The 12,500-nt window shown below is 43.1% G+C and overlaps 1 protein-coding gene across 1 annotated transcript; it reads right to left on the reverse strand.

Annotated features, from left to right (window-relative positions):
• Nucleotides 1–616: 616 nt before the first annotated feature.
• LOC306695285 (uncharacterized protein) lies at nucleotides 617–11,692 on the reverse strand. The gene is made up of 5 exons (XM_079158495.1): nucleotides 11,298–11,692; nucleotides 4,462–4,558; nucleotides 2,823–2,976; nucleotides 2,482–2,615; nucleotides 617–1,624 (listed from the first exon to the last, which is right to left on the reverse strand). Coding segments are annotated over exons 1-5 (714 nt in total). The 5' UTR covers nucleotides 11,625–11,692; the 3' UTR covers nucleotides 617–1,622.
• Between the last annotated feature and the right edge of the window lie 808 nt (nucleotides 11,693–12,500).

A 12,500-nucleotide genomic window follows, 5' to 3' on the forward strand; every position in this document is an offset into this window, starting at 1 on the left:
CCCTTCAGTAGACACCGGAGCCCATCGGTAGACATCGGTATCCGCCGTTTAGACATCGGTAATCGTCGATTGACATCGTTACCCGTCAATAGACATCGTTACCCGTCGATAGAATGCGGTACCTGTCGGTGGACGTCGATACCCGTCGACAGACGTCGTTACCCGTTGGTAGACATCGATACCCGTCGGGGGACTGCGGTACCTATCGGTAGACTGCGGTACCCGTCGGTAGACTGCGGTACCCGTCGGTAGACTGCGGTACCCGTCGGTAGACTGCGGTACCCGTCGGTAGACTGCGGTACCCGTCGGTAGACTGCGGTACCCGTCGGTAGACTGCGGTACCTGTCGGTAGACTGCGGTACCAGTCTGTAGCATTGATACCTTTCAGTAGACATTGTTTCTCGTAGGTAGACTTCGGTACTCGTTGGTACAAGTCAGTTGACATCGGTATCTGTCGGTAGACATCGGTACCGGTCGATATTAATGATCTGTTAAATTGTTGTTAAATTGACTGAACTCTAAACTTTAGACTGTCGGTAAATCAGGACAAAGAAAACAGTTTAGAAACTCTCCGGTTTTATTGTTTCCATTGTCCCCCCCCCCCCCACCCCAAAAAAAAAGAAAAGCTTCTAAAAGTCGAGTCGTTGCTTCGTCGAGTTTCAAAAAGTAACAAACACAGAACCCTGTGGATCAGATTACATGATGGATCATTGTGACCTTCAGCTCGTCTCTGTGATCCAGAGTGACTCCAGATTTAACCGTCATGTAAAAACAGGAACTCTGAAATCAGCTTCACTTTTTCCTCCGTTAGTCTTTAATTGATTCGACTGGTTTAATTAACCAGCAGCGAAAGAGTCATCATGTGCACTCTTATTGTGAAAGTGTAACTTCCTCTTTCAATCATAATACATCTGTTTGAACTGGAATAAAAAGGCGTCGACCTGCAGAGAAAAACATGCAGCATTCTGGGAAATAACTCCTGATTTATGACATAAAATACTAAAGTTTCATTATTTCTATTTCTCACACAGGTTTTCTGTTCAGCAGCTGATTCCCAAACCTCAGATTTCCCTGAATGCACCAGCATGGAGCCGTTTCATTGGTGAAAGTAACTGAGTACATTTACTCAAGTACCGTTCTGAAGTACAGTTTTGAGGTACTTGTACTTTACTTGAGTATTTCCATTTTCTACCATCTCAGAGGGAAAGTTTGTCCTTTTTGTAAAGCATGAGGTCATTTTCTCTCCGCAGAAAGTTTAATTCTCTGAAGTAAATTTTGTATCAAAATAAATTAAAATCAATGTAAAAACTGAGGGAGGATTTATTTTAATATGAATATTTAAGAGATAAAAGTGAGAAAGCAGCAGCGTAAAGTAAATAGCAGTCGTTAAGCTTCATGAAGGAATAAACTTTAAAAAACACTCAGTGGTGAAGCCGCATTTAAAAACCTTTAAACGTCTCAGCTGTTCAAGTCAAAGCAAAGTTTCTGTCCAATTGTTCATCACGTCAGCGTCTCCATGGCGATCTCTTTGTTTGTACAGCAGTCATGTCGTCCGTTTAGGCTCCGCCTCCGCCCTGAAACACAGTGCTCGCTTCGCTCTACAGGTCGCCGCCTCGCTGACCTCCTGAAAACACAACACACTGTCAATCAGGGAGGAAGCCCCGCCCACTGACACTCTGACATCATCAACATTTTAAATGACATCATCACAACTTCAGCTCAGATCTGTTTTGGTGATAAAATGTGTTTTTCATGAACCCACCGTACTTCATCGATTTCCCACCTGTCATGTATTAATTATTGATTATTGCAGCATTAATAAATGACTCCATTTAAAAAACAACGTTTTCTAAAATCAGATGAAATCACTCAAAACATCAGAAAATTAATCTGCAACTATTTTGTTTTTTAAGACAAAATGATCAAATATCTGATTCCAGCTTCTCAAATAGGACGAAAATGAAACAAGTCAACTTTTTTATCGATCATTTTAAATATGAATTGAGAAAATAAACTCCAGATGATAATTATCACGAGTTGAAGCCTTCAATAGAAGAACAAAGGTCGTTATTATAGATCTATAGATCTATACATCATAGATTAATGACCTGAACATATTGTTTAACTTGTTCATCTCTTTATTCTATATCGATGTTTTTCCTCCGCACGCTTCTGCTCAGTTGAATAATAATAATAATATTAAAAGGTTTCATTAGTAATCAGTGTTTCTTCTCTAATAAATCTTGTTCGATCTAAAATAATAATAACAATAATAATAATAATAATAACAATAATAATAATAATAACAATAACAACAACACTTCTCACCAACAACAATCTCTAATAAAAAAATAAATAATTATTAAATTGGCAGATTTTTTTTCCACGTTAGTTTTTAGTAAAATAAGTGATGAATAAATAAATAAATAAATAAATAATAAGTGATGCGTTCGGGTGCAGAAGGAGTTTTTCGGTACTTACAGGTCATCAGATACAGAGCGCTGCAGACGAGCAGGAGCAGAGGAGCAGAGAGAGGAGAGGAGGAGGAGGAGGAGGAGTCCTGCTGCTGCTTGGTCTCCTGAGGAGCTTTAGAGTCCACGTCTTTACACTTCAGACTGCACACACACACACACACACACACACACACACATCAGAATCTATGGTCTCAGATGTCCACATGGTTCCTCGTCTCTTCTATTAAACTGTTCCCATCGTACGAGTCTGGACTGACGACGTTCTACACCGACTCAAAGGTCTCCAGAGTGAGACTACGTGATGGATGCAGGACTTCAGTGAGACCAGAGAGGCGGATGTGGACTCACAGCTGTTTGTGCTGGTACTGCTGCCTGGACTCACAGGCCCTGGTCTGACTCTGAGCCGCCAGCATCTGGCTCTCAGCAGCAGCTCTGAGGCTGGAGCAGGACTCGGTGTGGTGACCCGCCTCGGTCAGGTTCTGCTGCAGGGCCTCCATGTGCTCTGAGAGAAACACAACCAGCGGCACAGTGTCAACATTAAAACAACACAACTTTATTTATTTAGTGTAATTCATTGTTTTGTTTCATTTAGTCTTTTTTTAATCTTTAAAATCCTTCAGATCTCAGTCCTGGTCTCTGTGGCCCCCCTGTGGTCAGACCATGTAACTGCAGCTGTGTTTTAACTACAGTTCCCAGAATTCAATTGGAACTCAATCAGATGAATAAAACATTCTTTCCATCAGATTTTGTATTAATTCATTTTCTAATGTTTATTACTATTATTCTAATTCTTATTCTTCTTATTTTAGCAGTTTCCTCGCAAAAAGGAGGTGCTTGGGATTCTGGCAGAACTTTGAAATTTTGCACGCAAGCCAGAATTTGTTAAAATTTTAATCTGATTGGTTGTCCAGCTGCGTTATGAAATATTGGCTCGCTAGCGCCCCCTATTGAGTAGCCCCAACATTGGGTTTCACCTAGCTGTATGAAATGTGGTAGGTATGTGGAACGTGATGGGGCGTACAAAAAATCCTCTTGGAATTTTCCACTAAACCAAACAGGAAGTCGGCCATTTTTTATTTGATGACGTTTTTGGACCATTTCAAGGCATCGTACTTTAACGAACTCCTCCTAGAGATTCAACCCGATCGACTTCAGATTTGTTCAGTCGGCTCTTGAGACCTTGGCAGTGAAATGTTACTCAAAGATCAAAAAGTTATCGTACTATGTATCCGTGGCGTGGCGTCAAAAAAACACCATTCGCCATGAAAAAGGAAGTAGTTGTAACTCGGCCGTACATTGTCTAATCTGCTCCAAATCTCTCTTATGTCATATCATCCTGACTCAGAACACATCTATATATATATAATATATGTATAAATGTGACTCTCTTGTTCCAGTGACGTTGATCACAAACACAATGCTTCTCTCATATCTGCTTCTTGCAGGATTTCATCGTTTCCCTCCGACTATTCACAGCAGGAAGTCTCCTCGTTAACGTGTTTCCTCACTTCCCATCATGCACCTGTTCCTGCTCTGTTGTTCTTTAGACGTTATCGAAGGCTGTGACATCATCACTAATCGTCTCAGAGTTCAAACATGAAGCTGAAAACCTTAAATAAAGATTAAATAAAGTAAATATGTTTATACTTTAATTATTCATTCCTTCCATTCCTGCTTAGGTGTAGATTTTATTTCCTTCATTATTTAATCTTACAGCAGCGCGTTAAAACTTTCTTTCCTCCCTATGCTTCCTTCTTCCTTCCTTGTTTCCTATTTACAGATTGATGTTTCAGTTTTTTCTATATTTGTGGATTCTGTCTGATAATTAAAGAGCTTTTTCTCTCTTGGAGCAGAAAACACATTCCTGTTGTTTGTCTTTGCCTTTTTTAAACCGACCAATGGGGTGTATTTATTTACTCTGACTCACAGGTCGCCATGGTAATGGGGGCGAATACGTCTCCTTTCATGGTGACGGAGGTTTTCCTACCTTCTTGCAGAACGATCTGAGCCGTGAGGTTGACCTCCGTCTGACGGAGCTGCTCCACGCTCTCCAGCAGGACGCTGATGTTTCCGTTCAGGACCGCCTGCAGCACCACAGAAGAAGAAGATCACGTTTCATCACAGACAACATCTCTGTGTTTTAACATGACAAGACATTTAGGTTCATGACAACATGTGAGGAAAATATTATAGTTTTAAAGTGTCTAATGAATAAAAGACACTTGTGAAGTGTTTCTAGTGGAGATAAAACAACATTGAAACAACGTCGAAACAACGTCGAAACAAAGTCGAAACAAAGTCGAAACAAAGTCGAAACGACGTCGAAACGAAGTCGAAACAATAAAAAAAAGCTGAAACAAAGTTTCTTTTTCATGGTTCATCGTACCATCATATGTTCCCACTGATCGTCTACTCCTCATATCTAAAAGTGACTTCAGTAACAGAACTGTGTGACCAGCTTCATGAGATTCTTTTGCACCTGGACTCAAAGAACAGAGTTGAGATTAAAGTCATGTGTGTGTGAGTCTAACTTTAGATCTGGGTCTCATCATCATGTAGTACTGCAGCTTTCCTTTGGTGCATTCAAGATGTCACAACATCTAATAACTGAGAGTCTGCTCTTAAACTAAATATCTTTAACAACAAACAACCAGATTCAGGATCCCTCAACTGCGCCGAGCTTTGCTAGACCAGACGAGAACCAAACAGTCCAGTCCAGTCCGGAGCAGACTGTGCCAGGCTGCTGTCTGCCCTCAGGGTTCAGGTGGGATTGAAAGCAGGACGTCTGCGTCCGTTGACTCGACGCTGAGAACGGCTTTTATAAACATTCCTTTTGTTGAACGCAGAAGTTAAAGTTAGATCAGCTCTTTAAACAAAGTCCAGCTCTTAAAGGAACAGTACAAACAAATGTCTTCACCCTGAGAGGCTTCTAATCCCATAAACACAGTTACACTGAGTACTCACAGTGTGTACTCACACTGTGTACTCACACTGTGTACTCACACTGCGTATTAACACTGCATACTCACACTGCGTACTCACACTGCGTACTCACACTGCGTACTAACACTGCGTACTCACACTGCGTACTAACACTGCGTATTAACACTGCATACTCACACTGCGTACTAACACTGCATACTAACACTGCGTACTCACACTGCGTATTCACACTGCGTACTAACACTGCGTACTAACACTGCGTACTCACACTGCGTACTCACACTGCGTACTAACACTGCGTACTAACACTTCATACTCACACTGCGTACTAACACTGCATACTCACACTGCGTACTAACACTGCGTACTCACACTGCGTACTCACACTGCGTATTCACACTGCGTACTAACACTGCGTACTAACACTGCATACTCACACTGCGTACTCACACTGCGTACTCACACTGCGTTCTCACACTGCGTATTAACACTGCATACTCACACTGAGTACTCACACTGAGTACTCACAGTGTGTACTAACACTGCGTACTAACACTGCGTACTAAAACTGCGTATTAACACTGCATACTCACACTGCGTACTCACACTGAGTACTCACGCTGCGTACTCACGCTGCGTACTAACGCTGCGTACTCACACTGCGTACTAACGCTGCGTACTAACACTGCGTATTAACACTGCGTACTCACACTGCGTACTCACGCTGCGTACTAGCGCTGCATACTCACACTGCGTACTAACGCTGCGTACTAACGCTGCGTACTAACACTGCGTATTAACACTGCGTACGCACACTGCGTACTAACGCTGCGTACTCACACTGCGTACTAACGCTGCGTACTCACGCTGCGTACTAACGCTGCGTACTAACGCTGCGTACTAACACTGCGTATTAACACTGCGTACTCACACTGCATACTCACACTGCGTACTAACGCTGCGTACTAACACTGCGTAGTAACACTGCGTACTCACGCTGCGTACTCACGCTGCGTACTCACGCTGCGTACTCACGCTGCGTACTAACGCTGCGTATTAACACTGCGTATTAACACTGCATACTCACACTGCATACTCACACTGCGTAATAACGCTTACATTGTGTACTTAGTTTCTACTCACACTGCGTACCATTGCGTACTTACAGTGTGTACTCACACTGCGTACCATTGCGTAGTTACACTATGTACTAACACTACATACTCACAGTGTGCTAATATTGCTAATGTACAACATCATCATCATCAAACTGTTTTTATAACAGAAGTGTGTCTGACTGTTTTGTCTCTGTGAACCTTTACAAACGTCCTAAAGGAACTGACTCAAGGACTCATGATACATCCTCCAGGACCTCCTGAAGAATCAGGAACCAGTGTCATCAAGGACATCTAGAACTTTCTCAAGAACCAAGGTGCCCTTGAAACAACCTTTAAGAACCCAGTGGAAATCCTCAAAGGCTCCCAGAGCTCCACTAGAAACCTTTGACCTCAGAAACATCCTCCAGGAACTGCTGCAACCATCTAAAGGAACTACCTCTCTCCTCACAGGTCTACATGGATCCTGGTTTTATCTGGACCCTGGTCCTGCTGACACCCACTGCTACTATCATTATTATTATTATTAGTCACATTACTGTTAATATTACCGATACCATTACTTCTTTTATTATCATTGTTATTCTGCTATATCCGCTGCTACTGTTATTATTAGTGGTCGAAATGATTTATTATATTTGAATGAATTGAACTTGAACTCATTTTCCACTGTGAACTCATCTACAGTCTGAAAACAGACTTTTGTTTCACTCTGAAGTCTTTTGGGGATTTTTCTCGCTGCTGATTTGAGTCCAAACAAACAGGAAGTGATGCAACAGGAAGCAGCGGTGGGCTGAACGCGTCACTGCATCGGTGTTTGCATCCACAGACTAAATGTGAAATAGTCTCCGACCTCTCACACCTCTGTTTTTACTGTTCACTTCGTTTACTAAAACTACGACTAAAGATGTTCGTCAACAATCTTATTCTCCGTGATGGAGATGAGAAGACGCCGTCGAACGATCAACACGTAGCAAACACACATGTGCAAACATCTGGTGGTGAGGTTCTAGACCCGTCATTATGATATATATCATATTATATATATATATTTATTAACTGAGCAATAGATCAATCGTACAGCGGTCATCTGCACTTTAACACATAATATAAGTTTTTAGGTTAGTAAGGAGGGAAGGAAGGAAGGAAAGGAAGGGAGGAAAGGTAAGTAGGCAGTCCTTATGAGGGAAACTATTCACCACCATTCAAAGGAGAAACATGTGACCTCCAATGACAGACGCACTAACAAACGTTCAAATAATCAAAGACAACAAGTTAGAAGACTAAACAACATGAGAACAAACTGATAGAAGATCACACAGATCAATACCAGCTGACCAACGGGGGAGAAGTGAATCCACTCCCTCTAAATATCACAGGACACCTGCAAATATCACAAGTGTGTCACAGTTTCACAGCTGAAGAGCAGCTCCGCTGTCATTAAGAGTTAGAAATACTACCCAGCATGCAGTGGGGTTACAGACTCATGTCTGAGGTCACGTGATCAGCAGCTGGATCAGGTGGATTCAATCAGTGAGCGTTGAAGCATCAGGTGGAAGCAGTTACAGAGTTCACGTATGAGGCTTTTATTTTGTAGGAATGCAGCAGTACAGAAAACACAAGCTCACCAGAGTTATGACCTGAATCTGTCTAACAGCTTGAAGCTGAAGACAGGAAGCTGAAGACAGGAAGCTGAAGACAGGAAGCTGAAGACAGGGAGCTGTCAGGAGCCACAAAGAAGTGAGTCAACTTTCTGCTGATTTGAAGCTGATAAACTCACAAACTGCATGAATTCAACTTCTATTATTAAAGTCATGTCTCTAGTACCAGGTACTCTGTTCACTACCTGCTCAGGTACTCTGTTCACTACCTGTTCAGGTACTCTGTTCACTACCTGCTCAGGTACTCTGTTCACTACCTGTTCAGGTACTCTGTTCACTACCTGCTCAGGTACTCTGTTCACTATGTTCAGGTACTCTGTTCACTACCTGTTCAGGTACTCTGTTCTCTACCTGTTCAGGTACTCTGTGTACTACCTGCTCAGGTACTCTGTTCACTACCTGCTCAGGTACTCTGTTCACTACCTGTTCAGGTACTCTGTTCTCTACCTGTTCAGGTACTCTGTTCTCTACATGTTCAGGTACTCTGTTCTCTACCTGTTCAGGTACTCTGTTCTCTACCTGTTCAGGTACTCTGTTCACTACCTGTTCAGGTACTCTGTTCTCTACATGTTCAGGTACTCTGTTCTCTACATGTTCAGGTACTCTGTTCACTACCTGTTCAGGTACTCTGTTCACTATGTTCAGGTACTCTGTTCACTACCTGTTCAGGTACTCTGTTCACTACCTGTTCAGGTACTCTGTTCACTACCTGTTCAGGTACTCTGTTCACTACCTGTTCAGGTACTCTGTTCACTATGTTCAGGTACTCTGTTCACTACCTGTTCAGGTACTCTGTTCTCTACATGTTCAGGTACTCTGTTCACTATGTTCAGGTACTCTGTTCACTACCTGTTCAGGTACTCTGTTCACTATGTTCAGGTACTCTGTTCACTACCTGTTCAGGTACTCTGTTCTCTACCTGCTCAGGTACTCTGTTCACTATGTTCAGGTACTCTGTTCACTACCTGCTCAGGTACTCTGTTCACTATGTTCAGGTACTCTGTTCACTACCTGTTCAGGTACTCTGTTCACTATGTTCAGGTACTCTGTTCACTACCTGTTCAGGTACTCTGTTCACTACCTGTTCAGGTACTCTGTTCACTACCTGTTCAGGTACTCTGTTCACTACCTGTTCAGGTACTCTGTTCACTATGTTCAGGTACTCTGTTCACTACCTGTTCAGGTACTCTGTTCTCTACCTGCTCAGGTACTCTGTTCACTATGTTCAGGTACTCTGTTCACTACCTGTTCAGGTACTCTGTTCACTATGTTCAGGTACTCTGTTCACTACCTGTTCAGGTACTCTGTTCTCTACCTGCTCAGGTACTCTGTTCACTATGTTCAGGTACTCTGTTCACTACCTGCTCAGGTACTCTGTTCACTATGTTCAGGTACTCTGTTCACTACCTGTTCAGGTACTCTGTTCACTATGTTCAGGTACTCTGTTCCCTGAACAGAGTGGAGTATTTAGCAGATACAGAGACAGGTATCTCCTTCATTAGGTGGTGGAGACTAAACCAGAGCTAAAACAGAGAATATTGTATTTACATTGACAGAAACACAGACTGCTGATGGATCATCGTGTTGATGTGGAGATAGATGAAGACCAGGGACTTCGACTGAAAGCCACTGACTGAACATTGACTTTGTGTAAAGTGATGTTTCAGAAGAACAGAACTTTTGTTGGCTCATGAGCACCATGTGTCCTGTTTTCATAACGCGTGGTCACAATGCAGTGTTGGAAAGGAATTCTGGGTATCGTAGTCCCGCTTTACTCGCCACATGTCTGTGAGCAGGAAAGTGCTTCATGCTTTTGCACACTTTCTGTTTCTATAAATAAAAAGGGAAACATTCCAGGTTGAGACTCCAGAGAGACGAAGAGTTTCCCTTCAGCAAACACTGAAACTTTCATAGGACGAGCAGCAATAAAGAGGTCAGCAGGGGAGAAGTAAGGGAGCAGAGAGGGAGGAGTGGATGAGAGGTGAAGTAAGGAGAGGAGGAATGAGTCAGGAGGAGGGAGGAGGGAGGAGGGAGGAGGGAGGAGGCAAACACTCACTTTTTCCAACCAACAACTGTTGGAAATGTTGGAAGCACTAAATTCTTAACAGTTTAAACACTCGGCCTACTGGGAGGGAAAAACTACTCAGAGTCTTTACTAGAGGGTCTCCCAACATGGAAACACTGGAGTAAAGAGGAGGAGGAGGAGGAGGAGGAGGAGGAGGAGGAGGAGGAGGAGGAGGAGGAGGAGAATCGCTCTCTGTTCACATCACAGTTCATTTTCACACATTAACATCTGTGGAGGTTTGTAATCTATGAAGACTTCTCTTCTCTTCTATTGATCTGAGATCTGAGTGATTGACAGATGGAAGCTGTTAGTGTTCGGTAAAGTGGGCGGGGCCTTTTGGTTGCTATGCAGGTTAAGTTGAGTTACTCTCAGTATCAGTTTGGTTATTCGTAGTAAATGAAGTTAAAGTTTCACCTTTAACCTTCATGCGTAATAATCTGACCTTCAGTCAGCAGCAACACGAACACTGAACAAAATGAAATCAAGTTTGTTTTGAGCTCTGAAGGAGATCAGCTGTGATCATGTGACTCGTCTGATAAACACCAACCGTCCTAAATTAGAACAAAAAGAGGATTTCTCCACATCTATAAGCTAAAAACAATGAACTCCTGTTATGATCATTAATAAATCTGCTCGTCTCTGTTTCATATCTCAGTAAAAACAATGAATGGATTCATCAAGAAAATGATCTTAATAATAATAAACTGTTATTTAGTTCGTCGGCCTAAATATAAAAACTAAACTCAAAACAAACTTCAGTGTTTTTTGTCTCGTGTAGAAATGAAATGAATCTGATGATCTTCAAACATTGACGACATCATCATATTAATAGATAGATTCCTATAGTATTGAAGACTTTCAGACAGAGAAACTTTAGCTTCACATCTTTAAACCTTCAACTGAAACCTTGAAGACAAGAAAGTGAGAAAATGAAGATGAGAGTTCAGGAAGTATTTTTCTTCATTAAGTTTAAGTTTAAATGAAGTTTCTAGAAACAGATTCTTTCTGAATCTCGATGAATGAAAAGAGAAGAACTCACGTTTTCCTGAAGGCTCTCCTCCAGCGTGACGTTGGTGGCGTTGAGGCGTCCCAGCAGCAGCAGGTTCTGGACTCTCTGGCGGTCCTGGTCCTGCCGGGCCTCCTCCAGCAGCTCCTCCAGAGCCACCTTGTTCTTGCCCCACACCACCTTGGCGCCCTCCATCTTCTCAGTCACCTCCTGAAGCTCTGCTCGACACACGGCCGAGCTCTTCAGGTCCGGAGACGTCCCCCACACCACGATGACGATCAGAGAGACCAGGGACCACAAGGCCAGGAGGGCCAGAACCACGTTCTTGGCCGTTTGGGAGGAGTTGGACGAGGCTGCCATGAGGAAGAGGATGAAGATGAAGGTCGACGAAGACGAGCTGTGGAGGCAGCAGCTGCTCTCAGTGAGTCTCTCAGGTCGGAGTGATGTAGACTTTCCCCTTCAGGCAGGAACTCAGGGAGGGGCTCCCTCACAGGGCGACGGCAAAACCTCGACCACACCCCCCGCCCCCCCCACACCACCCCGCCCCCCCCAACCTCCCGCTGCCTCCCCACCCGAAACCTCACCCTGCTCCTCCCCTCCATGTCCGTGTTATCGTGCCCAGAGAGGACGATCAACAGGAAAGTCACACACACCTCACACATAGACCACACTTTCCATGTGTGTGTGTGTGTGAGTGTGTGTGTGTGTGAGTGTGTGTGTGTGTGTGTGTGTGTGTGAGAGAGAGAGAGAGTGTGTGTGTGTGTGTGTGTGAACACTGAGGCTTTCTGTTTCTATTTCCCAGCCTCACAACATGAACCTGGATGAACTCTGGAACGCAAACTATGTGGATCTTTGGCACAAAAACTTAAAAAAAGAGTTCAGTCCAAGAAAGGAAACACAGAGAAACGGAAAAAAAGAACAGAAGTAGAGACAGAAGTAGAGACAGAAGTAGAGACAGAAGTAGAGACAGAAGTAAAGACAGAAGTAGAGACAGAAGTAAAGACAGAAGTAGAGACAGAAGTAGAGACAGAAGTAGAGACAGAAGTAAAGACAGAAGTAGAGACAGAAGTAGAGACAGAAGTAAAGACAGAAGTAGAGACAGAAGTAGAGACAGAAGTAGAGACAGAAGTAAAGACAGAAGTAAAGAGACAGAAGTAGAGACAGAAGTAGAGACAGAAGTAGAGACAGAAGTAGAGACAGAAGTAAAGACAGAAGTAGAGACAGAAGTAGAGACAG

Source organism: Pholis gunnellus (genome assembly GCF_910591455.1).
Source record: "Pholis gunnellus genome assembly, chromosome: 4".
In the NCBI taxonomy this organism is placed as follows: Eukaryota; Metazoa; Chordata; class Actinopteri; order Perciformes; family Pholidae; genus Pholis; species Pholis gunnellus.

Coding starts and splice junctions, on each gene's coding strand:
- LOC306695285 (XM_079158495.1), bottom strand. CDS start 11,624: ATGGCAGCCTCGTCCAACTCCTCCCAAACGGCCAAGAACGTGGTTCTG. Junction 4,559..11,297: donor AGGAGAGCCTTCAGGAAAAC/GTGAGTTCTTCT, acceptor GTGGTGCTGCAG/GCGGTCCTGAACGGAAACAT. Junction 2,977..4,461: donor TCAGATCGTTCTGCAAGAAG/GTAGGAAAACCT, acceptor TGTTTCTCTCAG/AGCACATGGAGGCCCTGCAG.